At 43.4% G+C, this 26,797-nt stretch overlaps 1 protein-coding gene across 6 annotated transcripts in view; it reads left to right on the top strand.

Annotated features, from left to right (window-relative positions):
* The window catches only part of HYDIN (HYDIN axonemal central pair apparatus protein), a 381,505-nt gene that overhangs the window by 312,739 nt on the left and 41,969 nt on the right, over window positions 1-26,797 (top strand). For all 6 annotated transcript variants that reach the window (XM_082712191.1, XM_082712193.1, XM_082712188.1 and 3 more), the window contains 13 exons: window positions 3,228-3,327; window positions 5,020-5,119; window positions 6,827-6,995; window positions 7,437-7,675; window positions 10,365-10,482; window positions 13,899-14,103; window positions 14,789-15,024; window positions 15,813-15,964; window positions 16,064-16,253; window positions 19,752-19,854; window positions 20,080-20,358; window positions 21,818-21,960; window positions 24,224-24,442. In XM_082712191.1, the coding sequence (XP_082568317.1) occupies window positions 3,228-3,327; window positions 5,020-5,119; window positions 6,827-6,995; window positions 7,437-7,675; window positions 10,365-10,482; window positions 13,899-14,103; window positions 14,789-15,024; window positions 15,813-15,964; window positions 16,064-16,253; window positions 19,752-19,854; window positions 20,080-20,358; window positions 21,818-21,960; window positions 24,224-24,442 (2,253 nt within the window). The remainder of the gene's footprint in view (window positions 1-3,227; window positions 3,328-5,019; window positions 5,120-6,826; window positions 6,996-7,436; window positions 7,676-10,364; window positions 10,483-13,898; window positions 14,104-14,788; window positions 15,025-15,812; window positions 15,965-16,063; window positions 16,254-19,751; window positions 19,855-20,079; window positions 20,359-21,817; window positions 21,961-24,223; window positions 24,443-26,797) is intronic.

Raw genomic sequence — 26,797 nt, 5'->3', positions numbered from 1 at the left:
CTGATTGCCCTCTGCACAAACAGCGCGCTCACTCCCCTCAGACAGAGAGAGGGAGAGAGGGCATGATGTTACTATCCCAAAGTGAGCCTGAGACTCCCAAGTCCTCGCTCCGAAACCCTGTCACGGCTCAGACCAGCCGCCTGTCTCGGGACCATCACCTTTCTCCCAGGTGCTCCCAGCAGACACCCAGGAACCATCCTGGAGTCCCTCCTTCCCCTGACAGCCTGCCCTCCAGCTGCCTCCCAGCCTAGCTCCCTCCCACCCACTCCTCCGCCCACACTGCCGCCGCCCTCTCCCAGGCCGCCCATGGCACGTCTCTTGCCTGTATTTGGGCCCGATTCCCGCTGCGGGTCAGTCAGCTCAAGCCCCTTTCTTCCCCGCAGCAACCTGCGGGCTCCTGCCTCAGTGAAGACCGAGCCCAGGGTCTCCACGGGCTTCTCAGGCCCTTCCTGCCTAGAGAAGCTTTCACACCTCAGCTCTGTCACGTGGTCTCTTGGCTTTTTCCTGCCTCAGGCCCTTGGCCTTACCACAATCCTGCCAAGAATGTTACCCCTTAGGCTCTGTGGCTCTACTAAACAACACTGCTCCAACTGGGTTCCACTAATCACCCCACACCCCTTATGTGCGGTCCCTCACCCTCGCCTTTTGTCCTCTAGAGCGCCTCCCCCTGGTGGATGTCCTGTTTTCTTTCTTTCCTTTCTCTTGTGAACTCTATCAGGACAAGGTCTCGCCCGACCTGCTTCTATCTGTTTTCATTCCTGAGAGCTGATGTAACAAATGCCCACAAACTATCACAAACTAAGTGGCTTTAAACAACACACATTTATTCTCTTATAATTCTGGAAGCCAAAAATGTGAAATTGAGGTATCTGCAGGGTCATATTCCCTCTGAAGCCTCTAGGGAAAAACCCTTCCTCGCCTTTTCCAGCTCCTGGTGGCTCCAGGTCTTGGGCTCGTGGCTGCGTCACTCCAACCTCTGCCTCTTGTCTTCATATGGCCTTCTTTGCCTGTGTCCTCTCCTCTTCTGTCTTTTGTAAGGACATTTGTCATTGGGTTTAGGGCCCACCAGATAAACCAGGATGATCTCACCTTGAGATCTTTAATTTAATTACATCTGCAAAGACTTTTTCCAAATAAAGTCACATTCATGGGTTCTAGGGGTTAAGACATGGCCACCATTCAGTCTGCTGCCCCATCAGATCCCCAACGTCTAGCACAGGCCTGAACGTAGAAGTTACTCAGGAAAATCTGTAAGATGAATGAATGAACAAATGAATGAATGAATGTCATTGACTTTTGATGCTTGTTGCATCGATTCTGGGACAGTGAAGGGATTATCCAAGCTTCTCTTTGAATACTTGCAGGGAGAGAAAACTTACTCTCATAGCAGCGTGATCTTCCTTTGAACAGGTCTATTAATTCTTCCTTGGGCTGGGTTCAGATTTCCAACTGTCACTTCCATGAATTAATCCTGTTTCTACTTTTGGGTCCACTCAATGAATCTAGGCTCTCTTGTCACTCACCTATGACAGTCCTTAAGGTAGCCGAACACAGATACTTAGAGATTCATTTAATCAACAATTGGTTTTGAATATCAGAGGGTGGTGGTCCACATTTTAAACACCAGTCTCTACACAGACAGGGTCTCTACAACAATGACCCAGGTCGCATGGCTGGTGTAGGGTCCCAGCTTTGTCAGCTTCATCCTTCTGTGCTGGGTCATGGAACCTCCAGGGGTTCCTATGGGGGCGGTGTTGGGGAGACAGGTAAGATAGGATACTTGGAGAGGTCATGTGACAGAGGTTTACCAGCTGGTATGGAAACATTTCTTAATTTTAGGGATGATATAGCATCCCTCTATGTTCTAGTCAGAGCAGACACAGTGGGTTTCCCCTCTGGCTCCTTAAAGTTGTCTAAAGCTTCTCTTCTCCAGATTCCTTCAACATCTACATGAGGAAATGCCTTGCTTTGTGGTCCCCTTGGAAAGTGCTCTGGTGAACTCATTTTATTTTATTTGTGTACCTCTTAAATTGTTCATCCTGTTTCCCTCAGTTACAAAATTTAACCTCCACCCTCTACTCCAATAAGAAAGCAAAGGAAATAGAATGTTCTAGGTGCATGGCATCTATCGGGAGAAAGGTACTGTGTAAATTCTGGAAATGGTAATCCAGATTGTTTGTCCTGTTTTGCCCTCCTGCTGCCAGTCCTTTTTGTCATCTCTGTCAGAGGCTGAGCAGCAAAAGAAGGTAAAACTTAAGTGGGTCCAATTTGCTCTGTGAAACATTGGCAAAATGCGCAATGAAAGAAAAGATGGAAATTCTGAATTAAAACTTGAAAAGTTTGGTGACAGCTACCAACTTCCCACTTGACACCAAGCACAAGTCATGCAGAGCTGGTGACTTTATTTCTCAACTTGAGGTACCACCAGAGAGGCAAGGGTGTCTGGGAGAGCTACCCCCCATCGCCAACGGCTCTTCCCCTTGATGAATGGACACTTTATCACCCTCTTGTTTGTCTCAGGAGTTAAAAGTAAAAGTAGGGTCCAGCTGACAGCTGACAGCAGTTCAGGTGCTCCTCGGGACAGGGAGGGAGGGGTCAGTGAGCAACTTGGGGACGGGGGCAGGCTTGCTTTTTTTTTTTTTTTTTTTTTTCACTTCCAACTTGAATAGTAAAGGTGTTCGCTTAAATAAAACATTTGAAATTTCCTGGAGAGAAACACTAAACACAATTATTTTATATGAAAATCTAGTGCTTTTTCCATAGTTTGAACCAGAAACAAACAGAAGAATTCAGATATATAAAATCAGGAAAGCAAGGGTGATTGACAACGTGCAAGTTTTCTGTTTCAACGGGCAGAAAAATGCTCTTCAGGTTTATTTTATTTAGAAGTTCCAAAGAACACTTTGCTTTGTATGTATACTCATAGCCCCAAACTTCAATAATGCAGTGAAAATCACGCAAATAATTTAAACCTTATAAGTGGACAAGATGAAAATGCAGTCGCTTTTCCCCATTCTTACATTGATTGTCTACACTGGCATTTCCCAAAGGATGTTATGAGAACACCAGTCATACCAAATGGTCACTGAAGACAAAAGCTAAATACATCTTCAAAATATTCTCTACCACATCTCCTGCTTCATCATTCCTGCTGCGTGGCACGTAGTTCTAGCTCCAAGTCCCCCATGGATCTTGCTTTTACTGAAGAAACCCTTTTACCCTAACAGGTTTTAGATGCAGAAAATCTCGTTGGTGTGGTTCAGATTGAAAACATCTTGGTCTTTGCAGAGTCTTATGACGTCGCCTTGGACATCACCTTCCCCAAAGGTCTGTTGACCCCTTCAGGGAAAGGGTGTTTAGAAGTTACATCTTTGAGTGCAATGTATTCCTTATGTAGAGGAAGACCAATGGCTGTTGGCGAGCGCGTGGAATTTCAGCAAATAGTGATGCAAGCCCCAGAGTAGTGTTGGCAAAATGACTACAAGAATCTTAGTTTTCTCCAGCTAGAGATGACAAGGGGTGGCGATAATTACAAAGTTGGCAGAGCTCTTTTCCTACCTGCATTAGTCTTCCCTCACTGCTGTAACAAATTGCCACAAATTGTGGCTCATAACAATACGGATTTATCATCTCACAGTTCCATGGGTCAGAAGTCCAAAACTGATCTAACTGGGCTAACATCAAGATATCGGCAGAGCCACGTTCCTTGCTGGAACTCTGGAGGAGAATCCATTTCTTCACCTTTTCTAGCTTCTAGAAGCTACCTACATCCTTGGCTCATGGTCCTTTTTTCTCCATCTTCAAAGCCAACATCGTTGGGTCAGGTCCTTCTCACACCATCACCTCTCTTGTTCTCCACTTCTATCTCCCTCTTCTACTTGTGTAGTAATTACAGTAGGCCTCCCCGGAGGATCCAAGATACTCTTTCTATTTTAAAGTCAGATGATAGATAGATAGATAGATAGACAGACCGACAGAGTCAGCTGATGAGCAACCTGAATTCCATCCATCACCCCCCTTTACCATATGACCAAGCCGATTCACAGGTTCATATGCATATTTACAGCATATTCATGGGGATAAGGACATGGAGACCTTCTGAGAGCACAGAGCATTATTCTACTCACTGCACTGCCTCACACCCAGGTTAGACCCTCCCTGTTGGCATACAGTTTTCCATTACTCTTGCTTCTTCTGTTTGCCCTCCTTCTCAGCAAGATTTAGAGAACACGAGAGCTGCCTTTTTGCCTAGATGTCGTGAGTCTTATGTACAAGGATATTTATTGCAGCATTATTTGTACTAATGGAAGATTGGAAATAACCCAAATATCTATTAAGAATGGAATGCTACTGGGGCGCATGGGTGGCTCAGTGAGTTAAGCCTCTGCCTTTGGCCCAGGTCATGATCTCAGGGTCCTGGGATAGAACCCCCCATCAGACTCTCTGCTCAGCAGGGAGCCTGCTTCCCTCTCTCTCTCTTTGCCTGCTGCTCTGCCTACTTGTGATCTCTCTCCCTCTGACAAATAAATAAATAAAATCTTTTTTTAAAAAATGGAACACTATTGCCATAGAAATAATACTGTAAATTATAGAACAGCATATCATGGTGTATTTTATGACCATTAAGATCATCACATTTATAAGGAATTTTTAATTATGTGCGGAAATGCTTATGAGGCAGTGCTAAGTAAAACTATACAAATTTATATGTAATATTCTAACTATGTTGACTCTACACTTGATGCAAAAAAATTTTTAGCTACTAGAAGTTTTAACTAATGGAAATCATGAAGGGAAGGACAGCGGTCCTAAGATGGAGGGAGCTAAAGTAGGTGCCGAAGCAGAGTCCATTCTGAGACTCAGTTACGGGCAGTTTTCTCAGCTGCAGTGTTTTCAGAAAATAAATTTTCTGAGTTTGACACCATGGATTTTCCATGGGAACTTCAACAGGAAGTTCCTCTGCTTCTGACTCCCATGCCATCTAATCCCCTTCCCCACCCTGGTTGCTGGCCTCTGCAGGAGCTGAAGGAGGCCTTGACTTTGGGATCGTGAAGGTCATGGAAGAGGTGAAGCAGCCCCTCCAGCTGAAGAATCGTGGGAAGTATGAGATCATGTTCAGGTAACCTGGAATCCATCAGGCATATGGTCATCCACCTCCACTCATGGGGAGGAAGTGCTGTCTGGGAGGTAAAACAGAAACCTGATTGAGGACATCATAAGAACCATTTCTGTTTGTAGCCTCTCTCAGGCTTCAAATGAATGAAATTCCAACTGCTAAGAGCAGAGGTTTTCACGCTGCTCTCAACCCTGTGGCTTTACAGGGACCCTTGAAGTCCCTCTCAGAGCACCCAGAGCCACAGGGCCCTGGGGGTGGGAGAGAGCCTCAGAGGGAGAGGTCGGGAAGAAGACGTGCTAGGCGAGGGGAGGGCTGTGTGTGGAGGGAGGGGCTGGAGGTAGAGACCTGGCCTTGAACCGGCCTGCCCCCCTCTTGGCTCCAGTCTGTTTCACAAGTTGACGTTCCATGTAAGATTTCATATGGAAAAAGGGCTTTTTCCAATTTTCTTTTTTTAATTTTGAGAACCACTGTGTTACAGAACCCAAAGGGTGGCCTGGCGGAGTGGAGCTCCAGCTTGTGCTCATTTCTCGGAATGAGAAATAAAGGACTAAATAAGAGATTTCTCAGAGAGGAAAGGGTGGTGCCAGGTGGGGGGAGGGAGGAGGTCACTCAGGTAGGGCCACACAACCCTTGGGGGCAATGCCAGCAGCTATGGCCAATCTGTTCTATGGAAGGTGATCCTTCTGCTGGAAGAATTTGTGGTTGATAAAGGGACTTCCTCCTCACAGACTTAGAAGAAATTCTGTGCATTCACCATAGCTTCATTTCAGCTAAAAGAAGGCTGAAATGGGAGAAGTCCCACCTCAGGGCTACCATTCCTAGACCCATGCATTGAAATAGATAAATATAAACAGAAGCTTAACAAACCTAGAAGAAAACCACTGACCCCTTGGAATTAGCGCTGAGTGGGATCCTGCTGGCTTCTGAGTTTTGTTGTAGGTTATCACAGAATGTTAGTTCTGCTCTTCTAGATTACATGGACCAGTCACTCTTGGGATGGAGCAGGTGATCAAAATTCATAGAAAGAACTTGAGGGAAAGTGAGGAACTCGGGCACCAAGCATGCAGCAATGGTGTGGCCATGTCTCCTGGAGCGTGGGGGTGACATTTAGGTCCCCAAAGAAACTCCAGGTGCCCCACCTCCGCTTGAGTTCCTTGGTCCTGTTGCAGTCCCTCTGCCATTCTCACGAGTCAGCTGCTCTCTGGGGCTTCCCACCTCATCCCCACTGGGCCATGGTCTCCCTTTCCAAGTGCCTCTGCTAAATGGTTTCTGCCCCTACTTTCTCTCTGTCTTTAGATCCCCTGGCTTCTGCATCACTGTACCCTGTGTATGTGCTAATATTCAGTCCTAGAGAGGGGAGGAAGGGAGACAGAGAGAGAAAGGGAGAGATAGGGGGAGTAATAGACAGACAGAAAGATGAACTCATTTAGTTGGTCCATATCCAGCACCAAGTGTCCCTGTTGGACAGAGATCTCCTGCAAAGGAACCTTTTGACCTCAGGCTAGAGATGGCTATCTTTGCCTCAAGCATCACTCACCGGCCGAGTCAGTCCTGGCTGCAGAGGGGGCTCACAGAGTCCAAAGCACAGTGGGCACTTCCAGACACAGTGCTTAAGCAGACATGGCTGGCACTCAACCATCAGCAGTCTCCTCTCTAGTATCTTGGGTTCCCCAGAATGATTTCAACTGGCCTGTCATTCTCATCTTTCAGCTTTTCTGTGGACTCCTTGGGGATTTTGGCAACCAATGTAAATTCCATGATCTCTATCCAACCCAAGAAGGGCTCACTAACCTCAGCGGAAAAGCCCACAAATGTCCAGGTGTTATTTCGTGCAAAAAAGGAAGTGAAGATTGAACACCAACCAATTCTGCGCTGTCAGGTAAAATAGCTCAAAGGGGGGATTCACTCAGTGACAGGATTGTGGGACTCATGTCAAAAATAAATAAATAAATAAAGGCTACATCGCCTAGCCCATGCTCCAGGGTTTGGTTGGGGGGGGGGGGGGCTGTGCAAAGTCATCAGCAACCAAGAGTACCAGACAGGCAATAGAGCCATGATCTTTGGAGAGCTGTTCAGACATCAAGTGCAAGAGAAGAGAAGTGAAAGAGGAGGCCAGTTCGGTCCACGTTGATCCATGGCTAACACCTAGTAAGTTTGATATCAGTATTTTCTAATACTGTTGGTGCAATAATATGAAGAAAATGAAAGAAAGAATGAAATTGGCTTCATGGCAGTAACAAAAACAGAGAATGAGGTAGACAGTCCTGGAATTCCTGGAGCATAGTGGCTGACATCTTCCCAATCCTTCCTCTCTTTCTAGATTATTGAACCCAATATCACAGAAGGAGGTGAAACCATTGCCAGCATCCCAATCAAGTTTTCTGTGAATGCGGTGTACTCTAAATACAACATCAGCCCCTCCTCCATCATCAACTTTGGGGCTTTGATCTGTGGCACTCGGAAAAGCGCCACCTTCAGCATAGAAAATCAAGGTGTTACTGACTTCAAGTACGCCCTCTATAGGCTGACTGGGGAGAGCCCCATTCATCAAAAGAAAGTGTAAGACAAGTCTATACTTACCTCGTGCCATTCTCTGGTTAATTAGTGCATTGTATTTTATGAAGAGCTTTCAAATATTTTATCTACATTCACCCAATCCCCTTTTCGTGGGGTGAGGTCACTAAGGTTTAGAAATGGCTTGTCTGGGGCACCTGGGTGGCTCAGAAACCTCTGCCTTTAGCTTGGGTCGTGATCTCGGGTTCTGGAATCAAGCCCTGCATCGGCCGGCTCTCTGCTCAGCAGGGAGCCTGCTTCCCCTTCTCTCTCTGACTGCCTCTCTGCCTACTTGTGATCTCTCTCTCTGTCAAATAAATAAATAAAATCTTTAAAAAATATATGAAAGAATGAAATGGCTTGTCTAAGATTAGGCAAGAAATCACCAATAGATCTCAGTTCTGAACCCACATCTCTGCCCTCAGATTTTGTATGCTTTCTTACTGTCACTCATGTGATAGATTTAATTGAACAAATATAAAGTCTTCCATGTGGGGTTGTGTCTGTTGTCCTGGTGCTTATAACATGCTGCAGGACTCACAGTAAGTCATTGTCCTATTTACTGTCCTATAGGATGTGGAGGGACTAGTATAACCACAAACTAAGTCAAAAGAAATCAGAGCTGTCCCTCACATGTGAGGTAGCAGAAGGTACCCCAGCAATACAGACAAGGGAAGCACACTGCTGTCTTCCGTCTAGGCACTGTCACAACAGCTCTCTTAGTTGTTCCAAAGGCAAAACTCTGTATTCTTCACAAGGCAGCTCTTAATTCTCTAAAACACTTTACCTTTTTGCATGCTTTTGGCTTTTGATGATCATATCCTTTTCTTGGCAAATTAAGTATAGTTTTACCAGGGGCACCTGGGTGCCTCAGTGGGTTAAAGCCTCTGCCTTTGGCTCAGGTCATGATCCCAGGAAGGTGCTGGGATTGAGCCCCACATTGGACTCTCTGCTCCACAGGGACCCTGCTTCCTCCTCTCTCTGCCTGCCTCTCTGCCTACTTGTGATCTCTGTCTGTCAAATAAATAAATAAAATCTTTTAAAAAAAAGTATAGTTTTACCAATTCCCAAGGCTCTTTGTCCTAATTAATTGACTCCCTAATTAATTAATTAGTTTAAAATGGACTTTCCAGTTAATTGTTTTAAATCAGACATTCCTTGAGTTGGTCCGAAAGTTGTGGGTTATTGTTAAGCTGTTTAAATCAGACATATCTTGTTTGTGATTGTTTTGCATTTTTGTAGATACCCTCTTCCATTGTGGCTAAGTTTGAACATATCAAGAAATGTTGGGCTAAGCTATCTAAAATCTCTTTCTAAAGAGAAAAAAAGCCCTAGCCTTTTTTTTTTTTAGCCTTTATAATAAAAGTTGGTGCATGATTCTTGCTTATTAATACTAATGTTTGCTTCACACACACAAAAATAAGTCTCTCCGTTCCAAATTTAATTTCAACTTAATTTATGCAACTTTTTTAGCATTTATTTTATCATAATTTAATACTGCTTATAGATATAATGATATATTTGTATTTGCTTTATGTTGTTTTAGTTTTAATTTGTTTTTCATCTTAGTGTGTACAAATTCGTGCAAAATACTCAAAGGGGGTTGAAATGTAATTGTTCTGGTCACTGAGCAAGTAAATGCTGAACTAGATAAAACTCTCAAAAGTTTAAGATTGCACCTCAAATGCATGGGATGTTGTAGGTTAACTGGCCTCCAGAAAAACTAATTACTGAATAAACTAGCTTTAGGTGAAGCAAACAGAACTTAAGTTCGAGCTATTGCCTAAACTCAGTTTAAAAGCACCATGACTGGGGTGCCTGGGTGGCTCAGTGGGTTAAGCCTCTGCCTTCAGCTCCAGTCATGATCTCAGGGTCCTGGGATCAAGCCCTGCATCGGGCTCTCTGCTCAGTGGGGAGCCTGCTTCCCCACCCTCCTCTCTCTCTCTTCCTACTTGTGATTTCATTTTTAAGATTTTATTTATTTACAAATAAAATCTTAAAAAGAGATTTTATTTATTTATTTATAAATAAAATCTTTTTTATTTATAAATAAATAAAATCTTAAAAATGAATAAAAATAAATAAATAAAAACACTGTGACTATAAATGTGAAGAAAAGGGACAGAATTTAAGTTTTTATTTGACATCTTATTTTTTTAAAGTAAGACCGGGTTACAGATTTTTCTACAAATAATTTTCTTTTTTTAATATTTTATTTATTTATTTGACAGACAGATCACAAGTAGGCAGAGAGGCAGGCAGAGAGAGAGGAAGAAGCAGGCTTCCTGCTGAGCAGAGAGCCCGATGCGGGGCTCGATCCCAGGACCCTGGGATCACGACCTGAGCTGAAGGCAGAGGCTTTAACCCACTGAGCCACCCAGGCGCCCCTACAAATAATTTTCTATAAGTAATTTTCACACACTGCTTTCCAGAGAACTCAAGTAAACACTTAAACATTATTGTTTTCTTGCAGCAATTTTCAATGTCCTTATGAATCATATTCAATAAGTCCAATGACTTTATAATGTCTTATCATTGTTGAATAAGGTCTGCTAATGATAAATAAGCTGACTTTCCCAGATGCCCCCTTGGCTATCTCTCCCATTCTTGGGGGAAGAGACCATGCAATTAGCTGACAGATCGTACTTAATGTCACCACCCCAACCTGAGGGTGTCCTCTTGCTTCTTTAATCAGAGTCAGCCATGTCAGACGGGCAAGATCCCGGGAAAGCGAGAGCTTCTACAAACCTGGCCCTTCCAAAGCAACCAAGTTGTCTGATACAATTCAAAAAGAAATAAATGTCACAAACCAGGTGAGCACCCTTTTCCTTGTCAAAGGAACCCTATAAGGCTGTCTTCCAACTAGTTCCCTCCTGCCTAGTGCTTGCCACAGATACCTCCCTATGCTAGCAAGATCTGAACCTATTGTGGCAGGAATACTAGCTCTCTTGAAATATCACTTTTATTTTCAGGCAAAGCATTGACTTTTCTTTTGATATCCTCTTTTGTTTTAAAACCTTCATTGGTTCTCATTGCCTTAAAATTAAGTTTCATCTCTTCATATATGTTTTAATCATGGATCACCTATTTATAAGAAACAAAGCCCATTTGGACTGGCTTAAATAAAAGCAGGTTTTAATACTTCTGCTCTAGTAAGATGAAATAGATATACTTCATCTTTCTTGACAGAGTGATGTCAGAGAAACCCCACTCAAAGAGAAGATCTAAATAAGATTCTGAGTCTCATAATAGCTAAAATTCCCAGGTTTCAAATCAAAATCATGCATCGTACCAAAAACGAGGAAGATCTCAAATTGGAAATAGGCAATAGGTGCCAGCCTTAATATAACTGTTAGAATTGTCTGACAAAAATCGTAAAGCAGCCAACATAAAAATGCTTCAAAGAGCAATTACAAACATGCCTGGAACAAATGAAAACATAGTTAGTTCTCAACAAAGCAAGAGAAGATGTAAAGAACCAAATAGAAATTTTGAAAGTGAAAAAATAAACAAAAGTTAACTCCGTTGGTGGGTTCAACAAGAGGATAGAGGGGATAGAAGAAAACCTCCATGAACCCGAATACAGAACCATAGAAATTCCTCTCTCTTTTTCCTATTGCCCTCATAACAAATTACCTCAGACATAGTGGCTTAGGACAATACAAATTTTTTAGCTTATACTTCTGTAGGTCAGAAGTTTGACATAAGTCTCACTGGGCTAACATCGAGGTTTTGGCAAAGCTGTATTCTTTTCTGGAAACTTTTCTGGAGACTTTTCCAGCTTATAGAGGACACCTGTCTTTCTTGGTTCATGATTTCCTTCCTCCATCCTTAAAACGAGCCGTGATGGATCAATTTCTTCTCACATCACATGACTCCAGCCTCTTCCGTAGTCACATCCCTGTCTAACTCTTTTAGGTTTGCTTCTTCCACATATAAGGACCCCTGAGATCACACTGGTCCCCGGATAATACAGGATAATCTCCGCATCTCAAAATTCTTAATTTAGTCATATCAACAAGGTTGGTTTTTTTTTTTCTCCATGTAGGGTGACATATTCGCAGGTACCAGGGATTAGGATGTGGACATCTTTGGGAAACCATTATTCTACCCAATCTAAACAAGAGAAGAAATAAACTCTGTTTTGAGTTCTATTGAAAAATCTATTTGAGTCTAATGAATTAAAAAATGAACAGACCCTGAAGTACCTGTGGAAAAAATCTAATATCCCTGTCCTCAGATTTCCAGAAAGAGATAAGAAATAGGGTTGGGCTGGGACAGCTAGCTGGCTCAGTTGGTAGAGAGTGTTTTCATGTGACTCTTGATCTCTGGGTCATGAGTTTGAGCCCCACATTGGGGATAGAGATTATAAATAAATAAACTTTAAAAAAAGAAAAGAAAAGAAATAAGGTTGGGCTGAAAAGGTACTTAAAGAAATGATGACCAAAAGCTTCCCAATTTTAGCAAAAGATGTAAACTTATAGATTCAAAATCTGGGCAAATCCCAAATAGGACAAACCTAAATAAATCCACACCCACACACATCATAGTCAGACTTCTCAACACAAAAGACAAAAAAATCTTAAAGCCAGTGAAAGAGGAATGACCTTACATATAGAAAGGAAACTATTTGAATGACAGCAAATTTCTTATCAAAAACCATAGGGCCCAGAAGAAAATGGCTCAACATTTTGCAAGTGCAGGAAGTAGACAACTGTGATGCCTGAATCTTATATACATACATATCAAAATATGCCTCAGAAAAAAATGGAAAATTAAAGTATTCTAAAATGAAGGAAAATTAGTTTGTTACCAGCAGGTCTCTCCCAAAAGACTGGCTAAAGGAAGTTCTCTGAACAGAAAGTAAATAATAAAAGAAGGAATTGTGGAGGGAGCTAGCTGGCTCAGTCGATAGAGCATATATGACTCTTGATCTCAGAGTCATGAGTTCAAGCCCTACATTGTGGGTAGAGATTTCTTGGAAAAAAAATCTTGGCTGGCTCAGTCAGTTAAGCATCCGACTCTTGATTTTGTTTCTTCATGATCCCAGGATTGTGAGATGGAGCCCCAGGCTGGGCTCTGCACTCAGCAGGGAGTCTGCCCCTCCTCGCACCCCCTCAGATGAATAATCTTTTTAAAAAAGATTCTATTTATTTATTTGACAGAAAGACACACAGTGAGAGATGGAATACAAGCAGGGGGAGTGGGAGAGGGAGAAGCAGGCTTCCTGCTGAGCAGGGAGCCCAATTTGGGGCTTAATCCCAGGACCCTGGGATCATGACCTGAGCCAAAGCCAAATGCTTAACGACGGAGCCACCCAGGTGCCCTAAATAAATCTTTTTAAAAATCTTTAAAAAAAAATAGAATTATGAAACATCAAGTAGGAAGTAAAATCATGGAGGCAATTATGTATGTAAATTCAATAGACTTCCCTTCTCCTCTTGAGTTTTCTAAATAATGTTTATCAGTTAAAGCAGACATTAGAACACTGTCTGATATAACTGTAAATGGATGTAGAGGAAATATTTTAGACACTTATAAAAGGCAGAGGGTGAATAAGCAATTGATCGACAACGTGGTAAATACTATCATTGAAGTGTGTGTGGAGGGAAAAGCTCCAGAAAGGTGAAGGAATAAGTTCTGTTGTTCCTGGTAACTGTTGCAAGTCACTGAAGGCTTCCTAGAAGCCTTCCTAGTGCATTGTGGATTATGTTTAGTTACAAATAACACCCCAACAGTAGTGGTCTAAACAGAGAGGATATGGGGGTTTTTTCTTCTTTTTTTATTAGTTTAAGGGTAGAATTTATGATTCATGAGTTGCATGTAACACCCAGTGCTCATTACATCAAGTGCCTTCCTTAATGTCCATCACCCCATCCCTCACCCTCCTCCCCTCCAGCAACCCTCAGTTTGTTTTCTAAAGTTAAGAGCCTCTTAGGTTTGCCTAGGGTATGTTTAAATAAGGTAGGTAGTTGCTTGTGTTGGCTTAGAGGCTCGTTGAGTCTTTTGACTTCTCCTCGTGGTTCCAAGATCATTGAAGTCTGTGAGTCTCTTGACATTTCCTCATGGTTCCAAGACAGCTGCCACAGCTCTAGCCAGCACATGTGCATTCAAGGCAAAAATAAAGAGAAAGTACCTCTCGACGCCATCTTACAGCTCTGGTAGAAGAGCTCTGACTCTTCCACCCCCTCTGCCTCCACCCCCCCCACCCCCTCCACCATTCCTGCAGGCGCGTTTCACCCATGGCATGTTCACTGTGTACCCCGGATTCGGCTCCATCCCTCCGGGAGGAGTGCAGGCCATCACTGTCGACTGCGTGGCTGACCCCGTGGGAAGGTGTGAGGAATTCATAGCGATCGATATATCGGACCGAGACCCAAGAGACCAGCCTGCTGGCATTCCTTACAGCTTGCTGGCCGAAGCCTGTCTACCAGGTACTGGGCACTCAGATTGGACAGCCTCCCCCCTTAAAAGGCCCTCCCCCTCCCGCCATGCATGTGGCTGGCACATATGGCCACACTGCTTCCTCTGGGTCCTTAGAACTTTCTGTGGTGTCTTCAGCCATGTTTTTCCTTAAAGACTTGCAAGGCATATATATACCCCTAAAAGATGTTCAGCTTTAAACTCCTAGTCTTCCTGAGTTTGCTCCAGGATTCTCAGACAAATAGAATGATCTGGAAATTGTGGTGTAATGGGGTATGACACAGGACCTGGGAACACCAAAGCCGGCCATTCCCTGTGGACAACATATGCACAGAGAACAATGGTCAGCAACGGCACATACTCTAACCAAACAGGATTCAGGTAAAGCACAGAGAGAACTCCTCTTGCTTTGACTCTAGGTACCACACAGCCTTGCACCAACATGGGCCAAAGGCCCACCCCAGATCCCTCTCCTTAGCACTGGAAGGAACAGAGGGTTGGGGTCTTGTCTGACAGCCAGCAAGAACAGTGCAGAAAAGGAAGAGAAGATAGAATCTGCGCCATGACTCCCGCCCCCTTGTGGGAATTCCCCTACATCTCCTCTATGCGAACCCTCTGTCAGAACTCTAACCTTCACACTAGCCAGTACAGAAAGCAGGAGCTGGGCCATCAAGCCTCATCTCTCCTTCTCCCCAGCCTTTGTGACCGACAACAATGACGTGATATTTGAGGAGCACCAGATCTGCAGCAGCGCCACTCTGCTCAACATCCTCCAGACCATAGAGGGTGGGGGGCTCTTTGTGGAGGACGAGAACAAGTTCATCTTCTGCAACGTCCTGGTGGGTCATCAGGCCAAGGCTCGGTTCAAGATCAGCAACGTGGGGAAGATCGCGTGTGATGTGAACATCGTCGTTAAGCCCGTCTCCAACAAGGTGAGCAGCCCCAAATGGCGCTAGCCCGCCAGAGCTGGCATGAAGCCTTGGAAAGAGCTCTTGAAAATCCTGCTGTAGAACTGCTAGGGCTGAGTGGGACAACCTGGCTCTCAGGCCCTGCCAGAAGTCAGATGAGGTCACTGGGTAGTTTCCCAAGAAACCGGATCTTTGTCCCCGCGGGTGCTTCCTCTGGGTTTTCAAATGGTCCACACCAATGAGCAGCCCACTCAGCCATCCAGCACTCGGCTCTGCGTCTAATAGAGGAAACACTGTGGCGCGAGCCAAAGCCGAGTGCCGGCTCGGGCAGGCTGCTTCGTGCTGCCCATTTGTCTGGAAATGAGGGTTTGGGGGATGTCAGATGATCTCATCCCTTTCGTGACTTCTCTCAGGCCCTGGTGACATCCAGTCATTTCTCTCTGACCTTTTTCTGGACAGGAAGGGGCAGCTTTTTTCCTGTCCTGCCCTAAAACCATAAAAACAGAACAAGCCTGATTTCTCAAAAATAGGTCTTTACCAAGGGATTTGCAGACATTTATTTTCCTCCTCCCTAATTTGCAGACTATCCCTTGAAAAGAGCAAAGAAACCTCAGTGCTCTCAGCTTGAAATCAAGAGGGGATAGCCAGTCTCAAATCCCACTGGCCAACCTTAAGAATGAAAAAATCCTTTTGAGGCCTTGCCAGGGTCCCTCCAGCCCCTCCAGTCTTCCCCAAAATCCTGCCACAAGGGGGGCGGGGGGGACAGATAAAATGCTGACACGCGCTGATCCCTGCCGTTCCCCCCCCCCCAGCTCATTGCCCGAATCACTGACATTTTTGAAGTGGAACCTAATAAGATGTGTGTCGCCAGCCGCTCACATGCCTTTGCCACGGTGACCTTCACCCCGCAGGCCATGCAGACCTACCAGTGTATCTTCGAGGCTACCTTGGATGGCTTGCCCAGGTACCAGCTCCCCGGCCCCTCCCTGCAGGCTGAGGAGGGAATGCCGTGCCCAGCACAGCCGGCCCTGCTGACGGGCCTCCCTCCTCCGGCTCCCTGCAGCAACCTGACCAGGAACCGCAGCCTCGGGTTTGATATCGTCGGGGAAGGGACCCTCCCTCGCGTGATCGTGGTGCGGCCGGTTCTCTGCAACCAGCATGGGAACCCCTTGCTCCTCTTCAAGAGGCTTCTGCTCGGTCAGTCAGAGAAGCTGCCTCTGGTCCTCAAGAACAGCGGCACCATCCCCGCCCAGGTACTGCGGGGGGTAAAGTGTGGGGCCGAAAGGGAGAAGAACGACTCAGAAGTCGGACTTTTGGCTTTGAGGTCTCTGCCATCCCTGACCTGTGAGGACTTTGATGTTCCTCACACATTAACCTGTGGAAGGCGTGGGACACGCAGAGCCAAGTCAGCCAGGGGGTCTGCCCTCAAGGAGTGTAAGAAAGCAGAGCACACAGCTCGCCGAGAGTTCCTGCGTGAAGCGTGGGCAGGGGTATACCCTGAGCCGCGCCGGGAGGACTATGGGTATTCTTGGAGTCTTCTTTATCCTTCCATCTTTTTCTGTAATGAGCATTGCATTTTTAATAAGGAAGAAGCAAAAGAAACCTCAGTAGGGGTGAGAGCTGCCACATCTCAGGGGACTCTTGGTTCAGCAATTAAATTGTGTTTTTATTTTTATTATTTTTTTCTGTTCACATCCATGTTTTACCAAAAAAAAAAAAAAAAAAGTGATAAACTGTGTAAGGGTTCCATGAAGAATTGGAGGACTGTTGAGAATGATCTACTCCCATCTAGGGGAATCCAGGAAAATTTCACTCTAAAATGACCCAGAAGCTGGGCATTGCAGGACAGCTGGGTTTCAGGAAGGGGGCATGGCAGGGACTGCATCCCAGCTGGAGAAAGAAAACTATTCAGACAAAGGCACAGAAGCAAAAAATGTGTCAGGCACACCACAGGAACTAGGGGGCCGCCAGCAACGTGAGAGTGCAGGGGCCGGAAGAGCAGCGGGAGATACAAATCGAGGGGAGAGTAAGGACACCTCGCAGGGGCTTTGGATTCTCTCTGTGTTTTAAACACCGCAAGATGTTCTTACTATCGTGTTGGGGTTTTTTTTAGTTTTTTTATTTATTTGAGAGAGAGAGAGAAAGTGAGAGACAGAGCAGGAGCAACAAGGGAGGGGAGAGGCAGAGGGAGAAGCAAACTCTTTACTGACCAAGAAGCCTGAGGTGGGGCTCGATCCCAGGACCTGTGGATCTTGACCTGAACTGAAGGCAGACACTTAACGGACTGAGCCACCCAGGCGCCCCTCACTGTCGGGTTTTGTCGTTCATACAGTTAAGGCTCATTTAGATTCACCCACATTTGCCCCTTTCATGGCTACCCCGCTTACACAGCGCACCTTCCATCTGAGCTCCTCTGCCTCCACCCGCTGAAGAACCACCTATACTGTTCCCTCAACACAGGTCTGCGGGCAGTGAATTCTCTCAGCTTGTATTTGACAATCTCCATTTCTTCTTCATTTTTAATGTCATTTTTACCGGCTGTAGAACTCTCCCTCGGCAGTTGTTTTCTCCCAGCAGACGAGAGCTTTCATTCCAGGGTGTCCTGGTTTCCACTGTCTCTGCTGAGACGGCAGCTATGTCTAAAATGTCCTGTTAAGGTGATCTTTCTCCTCTGATTTTGTCTGGCATTTTCGCTTTGTGTTCGTCTTCTGTGGTTTCACTATGACGTGACTAGGTACGGATTTCTTTTCATTGATCCCTCCCGGAATTCACCTGGCTGCTTGATTCTGCAATCAATGTCTTAAATCAGTTTTGGTGTTTTTCTCTGGGCTCCATTCTGGATAATCCCTTAGGACCTGTCTTTAGCTCATTAACTTTCCTTTTAGCTCTAATTTTTATTATACCTTCCACTGAGTTCTTCAGTTATAATATTTTTTTGGTTCTAGAAGTTCTATTAGGCTGCTTTTCAAATATATATAGTCAGTTTGGAAGATTTCTGACTTTGTGCTGAAACTGTCAGACTTGGGTTTATTTCTTGAACAACATAGTATTCACAGCCATTTTGCCCTCTATACCCGGTCATTCCAAAATCTGGATTGCCTGTGGGTCTTTTCTGATATCTGCTATTTCTGCTCATTTTTGCCATGTTGTCCTTTCTCCTCATATGCCTGGTTATTTTCGATCCCGTGTTGAGTATGATACCTGAAAATTATTTAGAAGTAACAACACTAAAGATGATGTTCCTTTTCTTCAGAGACAATTTTCATTGGCTTCTGCCAAGTACTTTGAGGCATTAGAAACTTAGAATCACCTAAAACTAGTTTTAGGGCTTGAAATTTCCTGGACTCAGAGCAGGATTGCTACCCGGGGGTAGAGGCGAGCTGGGTTAGAGTCAACCTATCTACCTTTGGTCCTATCGGCAGATTTTTTGGGGGGTCACGGTCTATAGGAAAGAAAATACCCACCTTTCACAATACTTTTTCCCTCTTAGCACGGAGATCATCAAAAACACAACGTGAGCCTCCCACCTACCTCTTCTAAATTAGCAAACACTCCAAGTCAAAAACAGCCCAGAAATGTAGGCTAGACTTTCTGGATTCCCGTGCTCTCCCAGATCTTGGTCTGGCTGCTTCTCATTACCTTCTTAATTCTGTGATGCTTTAAAAAATGTGTTTTTCCTGTTGTTGTTGTCCTGTTTTTCTGTTGTTTGTTTGTTTGTTTCGAGTCTACATTACCTAGTTTCCCATTGCCCTGTATGGTTTCCATTATTGTAGCTTTATAAAATGTTCTAGCATCTAATTGAGTAAATTCCTGCTCACCCATTCCCCATTTTTCTAATTTTTCTTGACAATTTTTACATATCTGTCTTCTCAGATGAACTTTAGACATCATCTTTTAATGTTCTTCAAAAGGTCTAATTAGGAATCCTGTGAATTATTTGGGAGGAATTTCTACTGTTAGAGTATTTAGGCACTCAGGAGCAACATTTCAAATACCCATCCATTTATCTAGATTTTTTTAATGTCAATTTTTGTCATATAACTCCTCCATATAGTTTCTTTTTGAGATGGTTTCTAAACATATCATTTTTTTAATCTCAGAAGCTTCCCATGTAGTACCACTATTTCTTTATTCTCTTTGCATCATTTCTTATATCATTTGATCGTATTTATGATGGTACTAGCGTGACTGTCTTCTAAAACTGTCTGCTGATTTCTCAGATCTAAAATCAGAAATATGGCTTTTGTTTTTGCATCCACTATGGTGGTCCAGAAAATACCCCTTTTCTTCACCTAAGCCATAGGCCTGCTTTGTTTTTTTTTTTAACTCAGCAGGCCCCTCCATATGATAGTATCAGGCAACTGACGGATTAACACCTAGGAGACACTGGTTTTTGGGAACTCATATCCATGTAAGCCTTGATAGAATGACTATATTTAGCGACTGCCTCTGTCAGCAGCAGAGGCCTTGGCAAGCCCATCTTGACCCTACATAGCCTGATCATCATAAAGTCACTCCTAGACTCTGGACCACCAGTTCCTTACTTGTTTGATCAGAGCTGAACTGAGCTTTCCTTTTCCTCCCCAGGTCTAATACTTATTTCATTTCCCTTTTAGTAAGAATTCAAAAAAGTGAGCACTGGGCACAAGGACTTTTTGAATACTTTCCAAACACCACCATATCTCTATCCAGACTCAAAACCCATGAGCCGCCTGTAAGCTTAACACTCATCCTTGCTTTCTTTACGCCAGCTGCATGTCGATCTGAGGGACCAACTAGGTGTCTTCTCCCTGAAAGGGATTCCCACCACCTCCTACATCTACATCACAGAGGAGAACAAACCACATGCCAAAGGTAGGTAGAGGGAGTACAGCTTCTGCAGGGCGATGGGTCCCAGGAGCTGTTTTATTAGGGAACTAATAAGGACCCAACCACAGCAGGATACTCAGTCTCATCACCAGGGGCCTCTGTAGGTAAGACTCACTCCCACATAAAGCTGCCCTCCCCTGAGTCAGGATCTCTCTGGTTACATCTTCCTTTAAACTAGTTCTAAATCCCGTGTCTCTCTCTTTTGTGCAGCAAAGAAAGCTCACACGGCCTCCCTGGTTGTTCCTCCTGGAAACACAGCTGGATTCGATGTCGTTTTCCAATCCCAGAAGGTTGGGCGAATGAAAGGCACCATCCACTTGTCAGTGGTCGACAACCAGTATGAGGAGACAATCATCCACATGGTGGGAGAAGGTTATGAGGATGACATCACCTTGGGCAACATCCATGGGCTGGTGGTTTCCGGCAGCCCTGACACCCCAGAGATCTCTGAGATCATTGAGGAAAATAGTATGGAAGACTTGGTAACAGGTGAGAGAAATGGAAGTGAGGTACTGACAACTGTTGGCTCAGGCCATTTTCAATAACAGCTCAGCCAGCTTCCTGGGAATTTGGGAGAGCATCTCCTCTTCCTCACTCTATGCCCCTTCATTTGTGGCTCAGGCAATGCCTTCAATCACGTGTTCCTTCGAAAGACATTTCTTGAGCATCAACATGCCTGAACCAGGCACTCTGCTGAGCCCTGGAATTTTAAAGACTAAGAAGACAGTCTCCACCTTGGGGAGCTTAGAGTTTTAGCTAATTCCAGTTTAGCTAATAAGTGAAATTCAGAGTGCACATTCCAGATTAGCTAAGGGAGCACGTATCTCTCTAGTTTTCCCCATTTCTTTCAGCTGGCTAATATCGGCATTGTCTGTTTCATGTACCCTAGACACTCCGCGAGAAATTGTGGGCTTCTTTAATTAAAGAATGTGCAGGTTTGTGCCACTTCTAGAACATCATTCTGTTGGTGTCTGAGGCCCTGCAGAATCAGGAGCACCTGGGAGCTTGGTAGAAATGGGAATGGCAGGGCCTGCCCCAGCACCTTGGTCTGACCGAAGCGGAGTCTACATTTCAGCAAGATCCCTCAGTGATTTGTGTGTGTCTTAAAGTTTAAGATGGGCTCCTCTGTGGTCCGTCTCGCACTTCATTTAGTTGACTATGTTCTTTATGGCAGAAGAAAATTTATGTCATCAAAAGCACTTGTCCATCACCCTAATTGTATAGCTAATTGGTATGAATTGAGTTATAAACACATTCTCATCATTTTCTAGAAGCTTTATTACCATTGGACAGTCTACATGACATGACTTAAAATCAACACTCCTCACACATATGGCGTTTCGCCTGTCAGTGGCTACCAAGTGACATCTCTCTTGTGAGGGGTCAAGCAGGAGCCAGCATGAATCCCAGTTCAGAAATCAGATTTCACCCTTACAATAGGGTTACCAGGTTTAGAAAATCAGAATATAAGAGTCCCTGTTAAATTTGAATTTAAGATAAAAAGCAGAGTTTTTTTTATTATTTGTGCATCCCCAAATATTGTATGGAACATACTGATACTGTAAGTGACTCATCAATTATTTATTATTCAAGTTTAACGAGAACTTTTTTATTTTATCTTATTTTAACCCTTAATAATATTGTTTGAGCAAACAAATGGAGTGGGCACCTTATATTTTCTCTTAGAGGTGAGGGCCAAGGTAGATGGATGGATGTGGATGGATGGATGGACGGACGCACGGACAGACGGACAGACAGATAGACAAATAGATTTCCCAAGGAGGGAAAGTTTAAGCTAAGGGACTCCAAATTTTTCCAGAATAATCATTAAAGAAGGGAAGGATGCATGAGGGTAGGGCCCCATGTCTTTCAGGTGCTGCCTCCTTAGGGAAGTGAGCCCTAGGAGGAGGCCAGGGACGACTCACAGACCTTCTGCTTCTGTCCATAGCTTCTCTGGTGGACCACATCCAGTTTGGGGACTGCCACATTGGAAACACCTATAATGTGAGCTTCACAATCACAAACCACAGCCAAGTGAATGTGATACGGTTTGAATGGCCCCTTTTAGCTACAGTTTCCTTTTCCCCACAGGTGAGTGAAAGCCATTCACTGTTCTCTGGACTTCCTTAGGCATAAGCCAATATCAAATTGATTGTCTGTGTCTTGTCCTGAATACACAGGATGGGATAGATGGTTCTCAAGCTGAGAAACAGCCCAGGAACCATCCCTTACTCAGACCAGATGCCAGAGGACACTGTTCATGTCTCCTTGGGTCTAAGAACAGAGAATGAGGTCTGCTGAGATGGTTGCTAGGCTGGTGTTGAGGAATTCCATGGAAACCTGTGTGCATGAAAACAGGTCCCATCTTTGTGTCCCCAAGGATAGACCTGTGTCCCCCAAAGTGTATGTTCTTTAGAGCATTAGTCCTGCAAAAGTGGTTCATTGGAAGCTAAAATGGGGGTAGTAGGTTCTTTTGAACAACTGAGATTTATCAAATTCGCATATTACATCTTTCTCTTAAAGATGCCCAGTGCTATTCAGCACACTAAAATCTAGTTAACTTTGTTTTACTTGGAATTTTCTGACCCCTTATTTAACATCTCACAGCACACATTTTATGAATTGCTGACCAAATATCGACGTCCCATAAGGCCTAAGAGAATGTGGTAGCAGATCTAGCCTCTGGCTAGTTGTTTTTCATAGTTTACTGTTGAGTTCCCAGAACAGTAGATATACCCAGACTTGTTTACTGCTCCTGTTCTGTTTGGGTCACCAAGTCTGTTCACACATGGACAGGGGGAGAGGGCAAGGAGATTTAGGGACCCACTTTGCCACCTTTATTTTTTAGTTTTTTTGTTTAAGTAGGTTCCATGCCCAGTGTGGAGCGCAACATAGGGCTTGAACTCATGAACCTGAGATCAAGACCTGAGCTGAGATCAAGGGTTGGACTCTCAACTAACTAAGCCATCCAGGCACCCGCTTTGTCACTTTTGAATCTTTGCATGCTCTCAGGGAGTTTGGCTTCCTGGAGGGATGTAAAGTATCAGTCAAAGTAGGCAGAGATGAGCTCAATATAGTACATTTAGTGCCCCACATGCACAGACACTCCTGCAGAGACGCCCCCACCACCCATGCACACATTTGTGCCTTGAGAAATACTAAGCTTTCTTCTCCCTTCACTTTCCAGTGGAAAGTTTTTACATCTGTCAGAAACATTGTAGGACTATTATATATATATATAATATATTTATAAATATATTATATATATATGTGTTATATATATATATATATATATATATGCGTGTTTATATATGTTAAACCATAAATGATTTTATGCTACAAACCAAATTAAATTTCCCATTTATCTGGTATACTTCAGTGAATCTCAGCTTTTCTGGCCTCAGGACTCCTTTACTCTATTAAACATTATCAAGGGACTCAAAAAAGCTTTTGTTTATGTGGGTTATATCTGTTGATAGTTACCGTATTAGAAATTAAAACTAAGACTATCTGAAAACATATATTTATTCATTTTTAAATAATAAACCCATTTATGTTAATATAAGTATGATTTTTTCATGAAAATGGCTATGTTTTTCAAAATACAACAGTTAGTGAGAAGAATGGCATTATTTTACAGTTTGACAAACCTCTTTAATATCTGGCTTAGTAGAAGGAGCTAGATTCTCCTATTTGCTTCTCATTGATCTGCCGCAATATTGTCTGTCATGCAACCTCTAGAACGTTCCATTGAATACTCACGAGAAAATGAGAGTGAAAAAGTCAACTAACATCTTAGTATTATGATGAAAGTAGTTTTGACCTCATGAACTTCTAAAAAGGTCATAGGGGTCCCAGGGGTCACCTGACCACACTCTGAGAACTGCGAATATACTGAGTGCGCCTGTCCCTGGTCCATACAGGTGATATCGATGAAGAAGCACAGGTAGTTTAGAGTGTGGTACCTGGCACCATGCTGTCGGGGACTGAATCCAGTTCTTCCAGTATTCATGGGAGGACCACGAACAAGTTACAAGTTTCCTTGCCTGTACAATAGGTGCAATGGCTCTACATCTCCCTGGGTCATCCTGGGAATTAGCAGAATTGAGTAAAGGTTTAAATTGTGCCCAAAGCAAGTAACAGTTTAACAAATATTAGCTGCTTTCATTTTTAGGCTTGTATTTCTATCTAAGAACCTCTTATACATCTTTAAGACCATCTACATAGGCAGGTTTGAATGACGTATTTTTTGCCAAGATTTTTGGCTCTACCCCTTCTCTAGTATGTCACCACCAGGTATCGAAAGTCCTTAAGCTCAGACTCCCAAAAATACTAATACCAGGGTCTTCTCCAGATGGGCCACCTCCACCCTGGGTGTGCCAAGGACACAGTGGTGACCATGAAGTCAGACGTGCCCATCAATCTGAAGAAGATGGGGATCAAGTGTAAGCTGTCCAGGATCACGTTTCCACTCCCTGCAGAGCAGGTCCCTGACTGGGATGACCGCATGCGCACGGTCAAGTGGGTGGATGTGCTCAGAAACCCACCCACGACTTTGACTACAAAACGAAAGGTGAGTAAGGACATCAGGCACAGATCTGACCAGGCCTGCCAGGGCTGGGGGCCTGCTGCTCTTTACTTCAGTGTCTCATCATTGCCTTCCAACCAAAAAAGAAAAAAAAAATGTTTCCCATTCTACTTGACCTTGATTTCAGAAGTGACAACTGAACTTGCATGCCCACCCCACACAGCTTGATCTGTCCAGCTTCGGTTTCAGTCTGGATGCCTCACGCAGCAAGTCCCCCCCCCACCTTTTTCAACAGCATGGGGCCTCACCTTTCGGTCAGTTTCTCTTTCCCTCGGGTGTCCAAAATTAGATTAGATTCTTTGGTTCATGACAGAATCTCATCTGTGATCCAAGCATGCCTCTCTTTTAATCAGTCCTTGGTTGGTTTCTTTTGCCTAGTAGAATAAACAGAGATGAACTCACAGCAACACAGGAAGTAGAACACGGAATATGCATGTGCTTCTCAGCCATTCCTTCCCCCTCCACCCCTCTTAGATGTAATCACCATCCTGAATCTCGTTTACTTATTCCCTTGATTTTGGGGCAGGGGGGTTTGTTGTTCTTTTTTAACCTATGCATTCTTTTTTTTTTTTTTAAGATTTTGTTTATTATTTGACAGAGACGTAGCAAGAGAGGGAACACAAGCAGGGGAAGTGGGAGAGGGAGAAGCAGGCTTCCCCCTGAGTAGAAAGCCCGATGCGGGACCCTGGGATCATGACCTGAGCCAAAGGCAGACACTTAACAACTGAGCCACCCAGGCATTCTAAAAGGCATACTGTTTAGTTGTAGTTTTTCACTTTAGTTTTTTAAAAAGGTTAGATTGCATGTGATCTGTATTGTCACATGTGGCTATCGTGCACCCAATTTCACTGCTCTATAAAATTCCGTTGTTATCATTCATTCTTCTTTTGAAAATTATTTGTGATTCTGCTATCATGCACAGTGTTTCTGTAAACATTACTATTCGTGTCAAGTGGTGTTCATTTGTAAAAGTTTATATTCCTAGAAGTGGAATTGCCAAGCCATCGGATATGTGAATTTCAGCTTTCCAAGGCAATGCCCAAATGTTTTCCAAAATGGCTGTACAAGTATATACTCTTACTGGCAAAGGGATCTCACTGATCTGCATTTTCTCCACAACTTGGCTTTGCCACACCTCTCGCTTTTTTTCATGTATGTGAATGAGAAATGGTCTCATTTGGGGGCTACTTTGCATTTCCATAACCCCTGATAAAGTTGAATATGTCTTCATATGATTATTGTCCATAATAGTTGTCTCATATAAATGTCTTTTACCTATTTTTCTATTAGCTGCTTATCCTTAATATGAGTCATTTTATTTTTTATAAACTCTACTATTCCTTCCTACTATTTGTCTGCAAACGTCTTCACCAAATTTAAAGCTTTTTACTTTTTTTGATGTATCTTTTGATGAACAAAAAATATTCTTAAGTTTAATATAGTCACATCTATTAATCTCATTTTCTATATTTATTATTTTTGTGTCTTATTTTTAAAGCCCTTCCCTACCAGGGAAGAAAAAAATATGCTTTTTTTTTTTTTAAGGTTTAAGAACTTGGCTGTTTATATTTAAGTCCTTGGCCCACATGGACTTTTTGTATGGTGTGAGGCAAGGATCCAATTTCATAGTTTTCCATCTAGATAACTAACCTGGCCAAATCCTCTTTTTGTTTAGCCCTTCTGTTTCCTAACGATCTGCCATGACTCCCTTGTCATCTAAACTTCATACATACCCAGCATGCTTCTTATCTTAGTATTCTGCTTCATGGTTGATTTGTCTATCCCTATGCCAGTTTTATCCTGCCTCAACCTCTATAGCTTCACAGCCAGCCTTGTTGTCTGGAAGGGAAGTCCCTTTTCCATACTGTTTTGTTTTGAAGTGTTTTAGTTATTCTTGGTCCTTTATTTTTCTATCCAATTTTGGAATCCACTAAATAAGTACTATGGAAACATGAATGGAAGCTTGATTGGAATTGGATTGCATCCATAAGTCAGTTTAGGAAGAATTAACAATTTTACAATATTAATTTCTCCCTTTTATTAACAGATTTTATCTCTTTAGTTAGATCTTTAAGATTTTTTTTTTTTACTACACTTCAGGTTCTTTAATAGTGTTAGGACTCTTCAGGCTTTTGGTTTGTTCTTGAGTCAATGTTATTAAATTATTTTTCTAGGAATTTTCCCTTTGACTAAATTTTCATATGTATTTTAATTATATTATTTATAATATTTTCTATCATTTGTTTAAATCTGTAAGGTTGATGGTGATGTCTTCCTTTTCATTTTTGATATTGGTTATTTGTACTTATTTTTTTTTTTATCAATCTCACTGAAGACTTT

The sequence above is a fragment of the Mustela nivalis genome (genome assembly GCF_964662115.1).
Source record: "Mustela nivalis genome assembly, chromosome: 18".
Classification (NCBI taxonomy): Eukaryota; Metazoa; Chordata; class Mammalia; order Carnivora; family Mustelidae; genus Mustela; species Mustela nivalis.
Note: the sequence above shows the minus strand (reverse complement) of the source record. Positions and strands in the feature narration are given on the sequence as shown.